Raw genomic sequence first — 13,477 nt, forward strand, 5'->3', positions numbered from 1 at the left:
TTAGCAAAGGCATGATAACATGTGATCTTATAAAATATGATCTTGGGTCAATTTCCAAAGACACATGCAAGAAATTAAAAGATTTTTATCATAGTGCAGTTTTTTTCTCTTGAACACAATCCTTCAGTAGAATCCGCTTTCAGAATATTATTGTGAAACTGTGTACTGTATATAGAAATGCTTTCAAATATTGTTGTTTAATTGAAACCAATATCTCGATCAACAGGATGAAATACGATTCAAGGACGAGTTGATTTTTAAGTGGAGATGTTGTGAAAATGACGAGACGTTCACGAGTGAAATAAATCAAGAAGGCCTGAGTCCTTTTCCACATTATTCTTCACATTGCTGATTTATGCAGCCCAGTAGAGTATTTTACGCAACATGGGAATCTCTTAAGTTATGTATAGTTGAAGGAGGCAGATTTAACTCGTAAATTATGCAAAATGGCGGAGTTACTGAGTTGATAGCCGCTTCCGAAGTACATAGTGTGCTATGACTCGGGGCGTGTGTAAGAAACGTGCATGTCCCCATGTGTGTTCATCACACAGTTGGGAAATTTCTAAAAATGGATGATGATTGATAAAGTTGTCCATGAAACGCACTTACTAAATTCTTCTTGTGTGGGGCTTACAAAAAAGTAATATAACATGTACATGTTGTCTGATAAATGATAGACTGTGATTTAATAGCATTATATTGAATGAATTTATTGATTGTTTGAGCATTTCAATAATGTGTCATTTCTGAGGGATTGGATGCGTATCACTGCATGGAATTAAAAAAAAAAAAGATAATGCATCAGTAATGCCACGGCATCATTCTGTGGTATCTATTTTCGCTTAGCTACATCCATGGCCTTTAACAAGACAACAATACTAAAGCACATATTATAAATGGTAATAATATTCTAAATACTGAAGGCATACTTAAAATGTAACTTTTTCATTACAGCAAACTAGTTCTTGTTAAAGCCACATCTTAAAATAACATTCAGCCAATCACCATATGAACAGTGACTAACGTACCAGCCAAACACCCCAAAAATCTGAGCACTATGTTGAATTAGACGGTGACTAGTTTGATGTGGCCAAACCTGACTTAGACCCGCCCATCACAAATAAATGACAGCTGTAAAATTGGCAAATAATCTTTGTAAAATTGAGTTAGAATGACATAATACATCCATCCATTCATCCATTTTCTAATTTACTTTATCTTCAAAAGGATCGTGGGCGTGCTGGAGCCTATCCCAGCTGTCGTCGGGCAGTAGGCAGGGCACACCCTGAACCGGTTGCCAGCCAATCACAGGGCACACAGAGACGAACAACCATCCACACTCACACCTACGGACAAGTTGGAGTGTTCAATCAACCTACCATGCATGTTTTTGGAATGTGGGAGGAAACCAGAGCACCCGGGGAAAACCCACGTAGGCAAGGGGGAGAACATGCAAACTCCACACAGGAAGGCTGGAGCTGGAATCAAACCTTGCACCTCTGCACTGTGAGCCGGACGTGCTAACCAGTCGACCAATCAAAAGCAATGGTGCGGTTTTACCTGACTGAGTTCTTGCTTGATGAAGTGAACAAGGCATCTTCACAAATAGCTTCACTTTGTCACAGCCGATACGCCTGTAGCGTCAATAAGGCATCTATGTACAGTATATATATTGTAAATGATGTCTATGATAATACTTACCAGCGGTGGACGCAAAGGGAGCCATTCAAGACTATTGACTAAGTGTGTTATGCAAATATATGGAGCAAAATAAGTGCCATCTGTAGGGTATTGCCCTCCTATGCATTTCATGTACTGTCCCTTTAGGCTGGGCTTTGACAATGGGTCTTAGTAGTAGTGGCACCTACTTTTTTAGACACCTTCTTTTCTGACATTGCTCACTTCCACTCTCTTTTTTTTTTTTTTTTTTAACTTGCCTTGTGGGCCGTGTCAAAATGGATGGTGGGCTGCAAACGGCCCCCAGGCCATAGTTTGGACATTTTGTAATAGAGGCTGGTTAATTTGAAAAGTGGACACATATCTGCTGATTTCATTATTATTTCTTTATAATGAAGTGTATCTTCTCTTATTTGTCTTTTTAACCACACAGATAAAAACAAAGTAATCTTAACTTCGCGATGGAACAGATGAAATGATTCTATTTCTATTCATTTTTAAAGTGGGAAAGGTCTGTTGTCATTGCTACAATTTCATTTTGGCTCATTCCATCATTTCACAGTATCCGTGTATAGTTTCTGGCAACTACAAAGCATTTTTCATCCTGAGTTCCCTTTATTTTTGCAGTTCTCTAACGTCATACTACAACTGACTGACAGATGTCATTGTCCCATCAGCCTAAGTATGATGCCGTCCGTGGTTCTCTCTTCCCTCTTGAAGCCTCTCAATTGGTCGATTCGGCGGGGGAGGAGAGAGGGGGAGGAGGGAAGGGGAGGGAGGTGATACAGGACTGAGGGGAACGCCGACTCACGAGCTCACGTAGATGGAGCTCCGCGTTTGGACAGGAAAACTTTCAACTTGGAAGACATCACAATGTGACGTTTGCGGTGTTTTGTGGAATATTCGCGTCAAAGTAAGTGGCAGTGAAGCCAGATGAAGTGGATCTAAGCGCACGGATCAAAGGCAGCAAGCTGCTCAGTACAAAGACTGACTTATTCCAGCGGAGGATGATAGAATAACAGAAAAATCGGAAAAGCTAAAGGACCTGCGGCGTGTTAAATAAGATGCGCCTCGACTTGTAAAAACAACGAGTCTGAAGCACCGGGATTCCCTTTGTTCCCACGTGTGGAGGAGGCTTATCTGAGGTAAGCAAGACTCGCTTTGTTTACGCTTCCCAAACTGCGTGCACTTCAGTTGTTAAAAGGCGTTGCTGATTGACAAGCTTACCTTTCAAAATGCAATCGATGGAGAAAAGTTGCACGGGGTTACATTTGAAGAGATTTGAGCTGGATTTGTGTGTGTGTTTGTATTTTTTTGGGGGGGGGGCGGTAACAAGTTGAGCTGCCGCCTGCTGCTGTCGTGATACAGTAAATATATATTTACTGTCAAACGGCGCTTTGTCGATATAGTCCGATTTATAGTGATGCCGACAATGTTTTGCATTACATATTACATAGTACGTTTAAATATTTTATGTGGGTGTGTTGTGGCGAAGACTTATCTTTGTACTTAATATTACATTATTGTACATCAACGTAACTTCAGGGACACATTGGCTGTTCATAAACAGTTACGTGTGATCGACAGTTTAGAAAAATACTTGGGCCTTTTGACCCTGAAAATGTAAATAAATTAGGAGTTCTCTTGTAAATATATCTTCTCTAAGAACAGAGAGGGATGTGACAGACTGTAGAATATGAATTTTGAAGGATTTTGAATATTATTTTGCCTCAAAGACGCTGGTGTCAAAACTCGCCAATTCTGGCCTGCAACATAATTTTTTTTTGGTGGGGCCCGCTAAAGCAAGTCATGTCTTCTTTATTTTTTTTTCTTGATAAATGTAATTTGCCATTTTCATTTTGACACATACATACATGACATACATTTCTCATCAGACTTGTATGATTTTCACAATAGTAAAGGCCCACTGAGGGAAACCACGACGACGAGCTTGTCACTCCTGTTGAAAGAGATAACTGTGGTGAGTCACCGCGAGTGGCGTTTACATTCGTCTCCATCTCCCTTATTACCATCAGTATTATGGGGAAATGCATCAATGTTACTGTCAAATGTCCATTATAGGGAGATACTGTGGCTGTGTAGATACTGCCAGTCTCACAGTTCTTGTAATTCGTGCTTTTAAAGAATATATCAAACTCATGCACTTTTTTTCCATTAGTCAATCCATCCAACCATCCGTTTTCTATAGTGCTTATCTTGTTCGGGTCGTGGTTGAGCTGGAGCCGATAGCTCAGCTGACTTTTGGACATGGGGCATTAACTGGTGATGTGCCGTTTTATGCCCTTTTTGTTCTTTCTCTTTCGTCTATTAGCTTTTATCTTTAGTTCTTTAATTTTTTTTCTTTCTTTTTTTCTTTCTTTTTCTATTTTCAGCACAGATCAAATTAGAGTTGATATGGATATGGTTTGCACGTTATTTTCGTTTTTTTTTTAATATCGTGGGGACAGAGACAGTGTAAATGTCTTCTTGATTTATTTTAACAGTTGCAAGGACTTAAGTGGAACATCATCAACCCAAATGTGTGGCTCTCACATCAGTCTTTATTGTGTGAGAGCTTCGAATGTTAGCATTGCCTTTCTGTCTCAGGCGATTTACTGAAAAGTGTGAATTGTAAAACTAACACTTTGAAAAGAAACAAGTGCCCCACTTCAGTCTTGATTGGTCCATCTTTTGCTTTATGTACATTCCTTTTTGTATACCTAGCACCATTCCCTCTCTCACTGTCCATTGTCCACTAAATCTGTGAACATTGACAACAGCAAATACTTTCGCACCGCATGATGAAGATGACTGGTTTCAGCCTGTCAAGTTGGACTTGACAAATATGACATCAGTGCTTAAATGATGCTCGCGCATTCTGCTCTCCCCTCAGCAGATTCATAATATGTTCACACAAGCTACACTGTAGACCTCATGTATCAAACTCAAGGCCCGGGGTCCAGATCTGGCCCGCCGCATCTTTTTTTGTGGCCCAAAATAGCAAATTAAACATGTCAACTTCGATGATGCTTGCTAAAAATCCATGCATCCAGCCATCTATTTTCAGATCCGCTTCATCCCCCCAAGGGTCGCACGGGGTGCTGGAGCCTATCCCAGCTGTCTACGGGCAGTAGGCGGGGTACACCCTGAACTGGTCTCCAGCCATTCACAGGGCACACAGAGACGAACAACCATCCACGCTCACACTCACACCTAGGGACAATTTAGAGTGTACCATTAACCTGCCACGCGTGTTTTTGGAATGTTGGAGGAAACCAGAGTACCCGGAGAAAACCTACGCAGGCACGGGGAGAACATGCACACTCCACACAGGAAGCCCGGAGCCAGAATCAAACCCTGCACCTTTGTGCTGTGCGGCCGACGCGCTAAAACTGTTCTTTTTGTTGACTGTTACGTATTTATGTGAAGAATTGTCTGTCATACAAATATTATATCCTGTAATGATGACTGTAACACTGCATTAATGTAAGTTAGTGATCTACTACGGCGCGTTCAGACAGCTCAGGTTATGTCGCCACAGTAGTATTGCAAATTCTTCATAAACTGAGGACCCACTGTCAAAACCCACACAAAGGTAATTCACTGATAAGAACTTGACACCTGAAATGGGAATTTTTCATTTACCAAATGTGGTAAAAGTAAATACCCCTAGGAAGTCAACTTTCAATTTTTGTTGTTTGAATAATTACATTTTTGTTCAACAGCGATTGAATAAGGTGATCACTTGGATGACAATGAGTAATTTTGTGTGTTTCCAGATGCAACAAATGCCCAGCTTCATTTTCATCCAGCTGTAGCCGCATCATCGTCACTGGGCTTTTTCAGTGGACTTTCACTTTTCTTATCGATTGAACAATTGCTTGGTCATGCCTAAAACTCTGCAGGCTAAGTAGAATTGACATTTAATGCAGACGGATGTGTGCACATGCATTCATTTTTGACCAAATTGTGGCCATGATTGCAGAATGAGTGGTCACCATGAAACTGTAATCGTATCACCGATAGCCAGGGCACATTTTATCGGAAATGGGTGACTTCTGTTTTTTGTTTTACAACAGGAATGACATTTTATCTCTGTGTCACATTTCATCCTGATACGCAGCATTTTTTTCATATTGACTTGCAGCATGGGTGACATTTAGATTTTTATTTAACTTTCAGTTTTTGCTTTTGATGATTTTGAACTCAGTGCTGACACATTCATCTGAATTTACAGAATTATATGTAGTTTTTTTCTCAAGGCCTTTTTTTTCCAGTGCCTTTTTTTCAGTTATCTTGTGTTGTCTTGATGGTAAGGATTCATTTTGGATTCACCTGCCCCCTCAAATCTCTCCCAGCTGTATGCCCTGAAAAGGTTCTACCTTAAGACCGGTTGCCCTTTTGATCGTGCTTGGTTCGCAACTCTGGTTATGAAGCAGTGTGTATGTAAACAGAGCTGCAGCCTTCTATTCCTACTTGAATGGCGTAGATTAGGAGCGCAACAGCAGTCTGATGATTGTTTCAAATGTAGGTTGATCACATGCACATAATCCTTCGCTAACTACGCAGGCTGTGCGTGAAAATGGCATGCCTAAGTGCTCATCTTTGGAAAGGGCGCAGATAATGTTTACCGAGCGACAAATGTGCAAGGCTTGTCTAATGTCACTAAGAGTGCGTCACTTGGAAACACAAGCTTCACACAATATCAATGTGTAAAATTTGCAGAATTAACAAAATGCAAATAAAGCATGACCAACAAGGCCAGATTCAGTATATTGACATGTCAAATCCATCCACCCATTTTCTCTACTGCTATCCTCATTAGGGTCCTGCTAAACATTTGAGTACGTGTTCGTGTTTAGAATGTATCTGTGATAATACTTTTAGGTAAATGTAGTCTGTACTGACACGACCGCTCTGCTTACCTTTTGGCTTTGTCAAGCTGTCAAGTCATTGGCAAGCTAACTTCAATGCGGGGACAGTATTATGGGAATTAGACCACCGGTGACTGCCCCCTCCCCAAAATTCTCAGCAGCTTGCTCACATAGACTTCAAATGCAGCTCACAAAAGATTTACTTAGTCAACACATTTCATATCTAAGGGGTGGGCAGGAATGCCAACTACAGTGAAACTCCTCTACAACAAAATCGTGTTTGCAGCAAGAAATTTTTCACAACAGGGGGTTTTTCACTGTAGCAAATTTGATCTCGGATGTAAACACACACACACACACACACACACACACACACACACACACACACACACACACACACACACACACGCACACACGCTCGGACACACACAAACGTATGTGTACTCTTTATTTTTATTCCAATACAGTAGTGCATAAGTATGAGCATACACTTATTTGACATTTCATATAGTCAGTGTAGAAAGAAAAAAAGGGAAAGAAATTGCGAAATTTACGATCAGCATTCATTTTCACTTACATCAATTTCTTGGATCATGTATTTTATTTTGTTTCCTCCATCTTTCATTTTGATCACTTTTACCCTCTCTTTCAGCATCAGAGCTCTTCTTGTCTTAGCTGCTTGACATCCAAAGGTCCGTTTTGTAGCAATTTTAGCAATGCAACGTTCTTGCTGCGTCTGAAACTAACAATAACAAATACTTCCTGACTACTACTCATATGTAAACCAGTGTGGTGGTTGCTGTTGCCGTTTCCGAACGAAGCAGTAGAGGTCGCTGTTGGATTAGACTTCGTTGTAGTGAATCTCGTCGCAAGGCAAGAGCAGAGAAAAAGATTTCGTCTAACGCAACAGGGTTTTTTTTTTGTTGTATGAGGGGCAGGAAAGTGGGAATGGTGTTAATGCATGAAGATTTTTTTCACCCTAGAGGGTATTTTCGCCCATGTAGGTTTCGTTGTAGAGGAGTTTCACTGTATTTGTATGTAAGCTATCAAAAATCCATCCATCCATTTATCCATTTTCCGATCCGCTTTATCCTCACAAGGTTCGGGGGTGGGGGGGGGGGTGTGCTGGAGTCTATCCCAGCTGTCTTCGAGCAGTAGGCGGGGGACACCCTGAACTGGTTGACAGCCAATCACAGGCGCACACACAGATGAACGGCCATCCACGCTCACACTCACACCTTGGAACAATTTAGAGTGTTCAATTAAGCTGCCATGCATGTTTCTGGAATGTGGGAGGAAACCGGAGTACCTGGAGAAAACCCACACAGGCACGGGGAGAACATGCAAACTCCACACAGAGAGGCCGGAGCCGGAATTGAACCCTGCACCTCTGCTTTGTGAGGCCAACGCGCTAATTACTGGATCACCGGGGCACCCCGCTCTCAAAAATATCCCTTTTAAAATCTTATTTCTTTCTGATTATCTTCTCTCAAGTGCATGCGTAACTAGTGTGTTGTCTTTTATGTTACTGTCCTTTCTCAGTTATATTTTCACGAGAAAAAAGTATGCTGAGATCGTATTTTAAGTTGTCAAAGCAAGGATGAAATAGTTGACACACAATAGAAAACTATGTTTCGTGATTTTCCTTAGACCTTGACTTACCAAAAAAAAAATGGGTGAACCGTGAGTTTAAAAGTTTATTAGAAGGGAGGCTGTTGACTGAAAGAGAAAAGTCTTTCTTCATTGGAAACTCCCTCTCTTTCGGGAAGATAATCATCCAATTATCCAGTGTAGTTAGACTGCAAGACAAACGGAAAACAAAACAATGTATATTGTTTTGAACTTGTTCATTCTCCTCTTTTACAATGTGGGCGGCTTGGACTGGGGCAATGATTGCCTATATCATTTGTATACATCACCGTGGGTGTGTTATGAATGTGTCATGCGTTTTTGTAGGGGGCAATATTACATTTGAAGGGGTGATTCATGATGAATATTTGTGACAATTAGGAAACGCATTTGTTAATATTTAGTTGTTAGATTACCCTCATATAAATTTGACCTTGCCATCTGCATGTCAGTATTGATCTGTTGAGAATTGCATATGAATGCTTATTTGTAATCTCTTGTGCTTTGTGTACTAAATGGCTGATAATTTATCCATTGTTAGGCACTCACAGAAGTAAAATCAATGTTAAAATTTCAACCTAGTACAATTATTAGAGTGCTGTACATCTGTGTAGACTATGTAGACACCTGACTGGGTCTGTATAAGAATATATGTCACGACACGGAATAGTTTTGTTTTCCGTTTGATCACCGACACACAATGGGATCATATTGTAAATGTTGCATAGAAATTAGCTACATACAGCTGCTGTATCCTCAAATAAGATAACCTTTATTTGTCCCACATTGGGGAAATTTGCAGTCTACAGCAGCAAAATTGGGGGGGTAGAGATGTTGTTATCCCTCGGGCTACAGATCTCTTGTCTAAAAACAGTCAAGCAGCAAAGGGTAAGCATATGCATGAATGGCTTATCTGCATGGCTAGTGACATTTGAGATTAGTGCATGCTCAAGTCCCAAGTAGTACACGATATGATTGGCTTGATTCTCCGCTGTCTAAGATGAATAGAAATTATCACTCGTGACACCTTGAAAATAATTTAGTGAACATGAATTTCAACACGGCAACTCAGTTCCATAACCAGGAATTGTTTGTCTTTTTGTCTTTTGAAAAGCCAGAACAGAGCTTTAATGTGTCTGCTTGGTCCTGTATCTGCCCTTTGCAGTGAGTGTTTCTCTGCTGAACACAACAGGTGCTCTGATTGAGATGAGTTACTTATCTCGGTCGGCCAGGAAAGAGGAGGTTGGAGAAGTCCAGGCAGGCAGATTGACAAAACAACCAATATGATCTCATGTCCGCATTTTCCCATTTGACTGTCTGTACCTAACAGTCACCGGACCTTGGGTGAGGCATGTTTAGCTTAGTAGTCAACACAGTTCGTTGTCTATGGCGGACACAACTTTACCACGTGCGATTGAACCCCAGGTGAGGTGTGTATGAATGAATTATTGACCTGCGTTTACTTTATAGAATTATTAGCTGGGTTTTTCTTTTTCATTTTTGAACATCAAACTTCCATGCATTGTCTTAAGTAAAGCTGAGATGTATTATGACCATCATATGTTTTGCCAAACAAAAATACAATGCATAGAATATGTTAAGGTAAGTAGTTAGTTTCTGTTTCTGGTTTCTGGTTCTGTCCTGGGCTGCTCCCTCGACACTCTGGAGGAGGTGGGCAACAGCAGGATGCTAGCTAAGCTAAAAGCTATGTTGGACAGTCCCTCCCACCCCCTTCAGCCAGCCCTGACAGCACTCGGTAGCTCCTTCAGTCAGAGACTGTTACACCCGCGTTGCAAGACGGAGAGATACCGCCGCTCGTTCCTACCGACTGCTGTCAGGCTGCTGAATAAAAAATGAATAAATAAATGAATCATAGAATTATTTAAATGATATGACAACATATGTGAATAGTACTGTGACTATTGTATTATATTGCACTTAATTATTGACCTTATCCATGTTTGTATTTATATTGCACTTAATTGAACTGTGTTTTCTTTTCTCTTCTTTCTACCCACAATCTTGCTGCTGAAGGCTGTAAATTTCCCCAGTGTGGGACAAATAAAGGATATCTAATCTAATCTAATCTAATCTAATCTAGTATACATTTAATGAATCATTTAAGTATTTAATCCATCTCATCATTTAAGTATTTAATCTATCTCGCTATCTGCAGTATTTTTAGGCACACTGGTCACATCAATATAATTTGAGAGAGTGATTTCCAAAGCTAGAGACATTGATGGAGAATTCTTTTAAATAAAAATGTACATTGAAAAATAATTTTAACAAATCCTTGCCTCAAAGACAAGTACAGAAGCAACATCAGTTCACAAACCCGAAAATGTCACTGATTTTAACATTGACACACGCCCACAATGTTTATTGACAGTATATTTTAAAGATTTTAAACTTAGATTAAAATAGAAAGAGGCTAACACAAAATAACATACAAAACAAACAATATTGCCTATAGGTTACCACTTTTTCAATGGCATAAGATCCAGCAGTGTCCTATTGAGCAACAGAGTGACAAAGCACAGACACAGTCCCAATACAGTATCAATACAGTTTGCCCAATGTGCCGCTTCATGAGGCCTCATCTACCCATCACAAATTATTACATCAGCCATAAAGGTCACTAGAGAAGGGTTATCAGGGATTTTATGGGTGACCCCAGTCTGAAAGTTGCAAATCAAAACTGGGAATGGACTCACAAACAGCAACATGACAGGAACTGACAGGAACACCAACAGAACCAGCAATGATCTGACAAAGAGAGAGACATCAGGGAGACAACAAGAAACACCTGGACAAGATATGAGTGGCTGAGCTAGCTGATTGGTAGACTGGGACTAATGAGACTAACAAGGGACCAAGCTAAAGACACGAAAACCTAATGAGACAGACAATACTTGGGCGGCACGGCGATGACTGGTTAGCATGTCCGCCTCACAGCACAGAGGTCCGCGGTTTGATTCCAGGCTTCTGTCATTCTGTGTGAAGTTTTCATGTACACCCCGTGCCTGCGTGCGTTTTCTCTTTGTACTTTGATTTCCTCTTACGTTTCAAAAACATGCATGGTAGGTCATACCTGCAAAACTCTTCATCATTAAGGCTCGTCATGCGAGTTTTCTCACCTTTCCACCGATTACATGCCTCAATTGCATAATTCACAAGAATAATATGGAACTGATTGACAATTGTTTTTGCTTCTTACCCAGACATGGTATTCAGAAAATATGTAGTAGCAGTGTTTTTTCTTCTTTCAAAGAGGAATTGACAATGAAGTCGATAACAAAACCTCTACAATCTGCCCGGTGTCCCACTGAGCCAGTCAGTCAAAAAGATGCGTAGGCTGAGCTTGTTATCTTCGCTCCCTTAAACCGATTCACAACTTAGTCTCCAATGATGCCTGTGACCTTGACATGCACAACAGGCTGGAGCTAAAATGTGACAGGTTTTTGATAGACTGTGCCATGGCACCTTAACATGTCTCTCTGTCCAAATTACACACTGTAAAGTGAGCGTGCATGATAATTACGTGGCCTTATGATTTCTGACTGAAGGCATTTACGAAGACTACAGTATGTTTGGTGGATAGGCATAAACAACTTTGAATGTCTAATACCACATTTTTCCTTATACCTGAATGCAAGAAAATCCTTATTTTAACAATATAAGTTTAGTCTGCAATGTATATACAGTGATCCCTCGCCACTTCGTGCTTCATGTTTTGCGGCTTCATTGTTTCGCGTTTCGCAAATCGGCAGCCATATTGCGGAAAGCTGCGTTGTTTTATGTTGATGTTTATGTGGATACCAGCATGTTTAAAATATATAAACAGGATTTATACTTTAAATATCTGAGACATAGATTACAACAGTACACTTATATACTAAAACAGTAAGTATAATACAGTAATAAAAATTAATCCGTATTGCCTTCTGAGAGAGGTGAAGAGGCTTGTGTTGGTGGCGCAGAAGGTGGCTCACCCCTGACTTGTGCAGGCTTTAGGTTCACTTAGAGACTCGTCTGCTGGAGTCGCTGAGGTTTTTAAATTGGAGAAAAACATGGTGATGCATAATGCTATGCCATTCATCTTGTCTTCCTATAGGTTGAAATAGGCTTAATGTTTCTTTTTTTTAATCAGACACTGGTCTTTTTGTCTTTTGTTTTTTTTTAGTGAAGAAAAAAAGTCTTACTGAGCTGACAATTTCGGCTGTCACTTCAGCCTTCGTCCGAGCCGTCACTGCTTCCTTGTGACATGTCGAAAAAACAGGTGACCGGGTCGGGAAACCTTCAAAATAAGAACGTAACCATTTTAGAACGTAACCCCCGTGATAAACGAGGGATCATTATATATTTAAAAAAAAACAAAAACATACTCAGACTACAGGTACATTTATTGAAAAAGGGGATTATCTCACGGGGTTACATTTTCCACATGGACAGAGTGAGGCTGTTGTTTATTTGAGTCCTCAGTATAACAAGTGGACAAATTGTCACAATTGTTGTGTAGCTCAACAGGCTGCTGTAACTCACGGTCACTTGGTGTGGAGTTGCTGAGAGCAATTGGTTCTAAATGTACAGTCGAGAAGGCGGGGGAACTGGCCGTGTCGTGTTTTCCACACACAGAGCAAAGGAGGAAGGTGTGACTGCTTTTTCCTCACCCAAGCCACCTCATCTGGCTCCTCTCAACGCGAAGCAACAGCGGCTCGACTCTGAGTTTATCTGCATGTTTACATGCAGATAAATCCATATTCATGAAATATTAGACGCCAACAGAGATTGTAGATTTGTGTTGTCATAGCAAAATGAAGTGATGTCATTTGGTTCTGCCACCTTAGCAATCACAGCTGGTCCCTCATGGTCCCCGCAGAGATCCTATTGAAAATGAGAGCACTTGCGCTCACACGTATAGTCAATGCAATCCTACCAATGAATCCCCCGCAAACAAACACATGCCATATAGGCGGGGCGTGTTTCTGGCAGTCGTCAGTAAAACGGGAGTCCGTCAGTGATGGACTGAAAGGCTAGTCCCCCTAATCCTGTAAAAGTGATATTGACAAGCCACGTGTTCAGAATAATAGTCTTTTCATTTTTTCTCTGTTTTTGTATTTTGCTTGCAGGTGTGTATGTGAGGCTACCTTGGTGGTCTGTGGAGCAGTCAATTCACGGAAAGATGAGAAAGAGCCGAAGTGTCTTCACAGTGTCTCCAAACAACGTAAGACATTGGATTATCATAACCCAATATCATAAAACCTCAATGAGAATGCATATTTGAAATGTGTATT

The 13,477-nt window shown here is 40.6% G+C and overlaps 1 protein-coding gene across 1 annotated transcript in view; it reads left to right on the plus strand.

Moving 5' to 3' along the window:
• The first annotated feature begins 2,477 nt into the window (after positions 1-2,477).
• Positions 2,478-13,477, plus strand: part of LOC109519021 (cAMP-specific 3',5'-cyclic phosphodiesterase 4B-like) — a 90,532-nt gene continuing 79,532 nt past the window's right edge. The window contains exons 1-2 of the mRNA XM_019875258.1: positions 2,478-2,822; positions 13,313-13,407. Coding sequence (XP_019730817.1) covers positions 13,366-13,407 — 42 coding nt within the window. The 5' untranslated portion in view covers positions 2,478-2,822; positions 13,313-13,365. The remainder of the gene's footprint in view (positions 2,823-13,312; positions 13,408-13,477) is intronic.

Source organism: Hippocampus comes, unplaced genomic scaffold (genome assembly GCF_001891065.2).
Source record: "Hippocampus comes isolate QL1 unplaced genomic scaffold, H_comes_QL1_v1.1 scaffold132, whole genome shotgun sequence".
NCBI classification, from domain to species: Eukaryota; Metazoa; Chordata; class Actinopteri; order Syngnathiformes; family Syngnathidae; genus Hippocampus; species Hippocampus comes.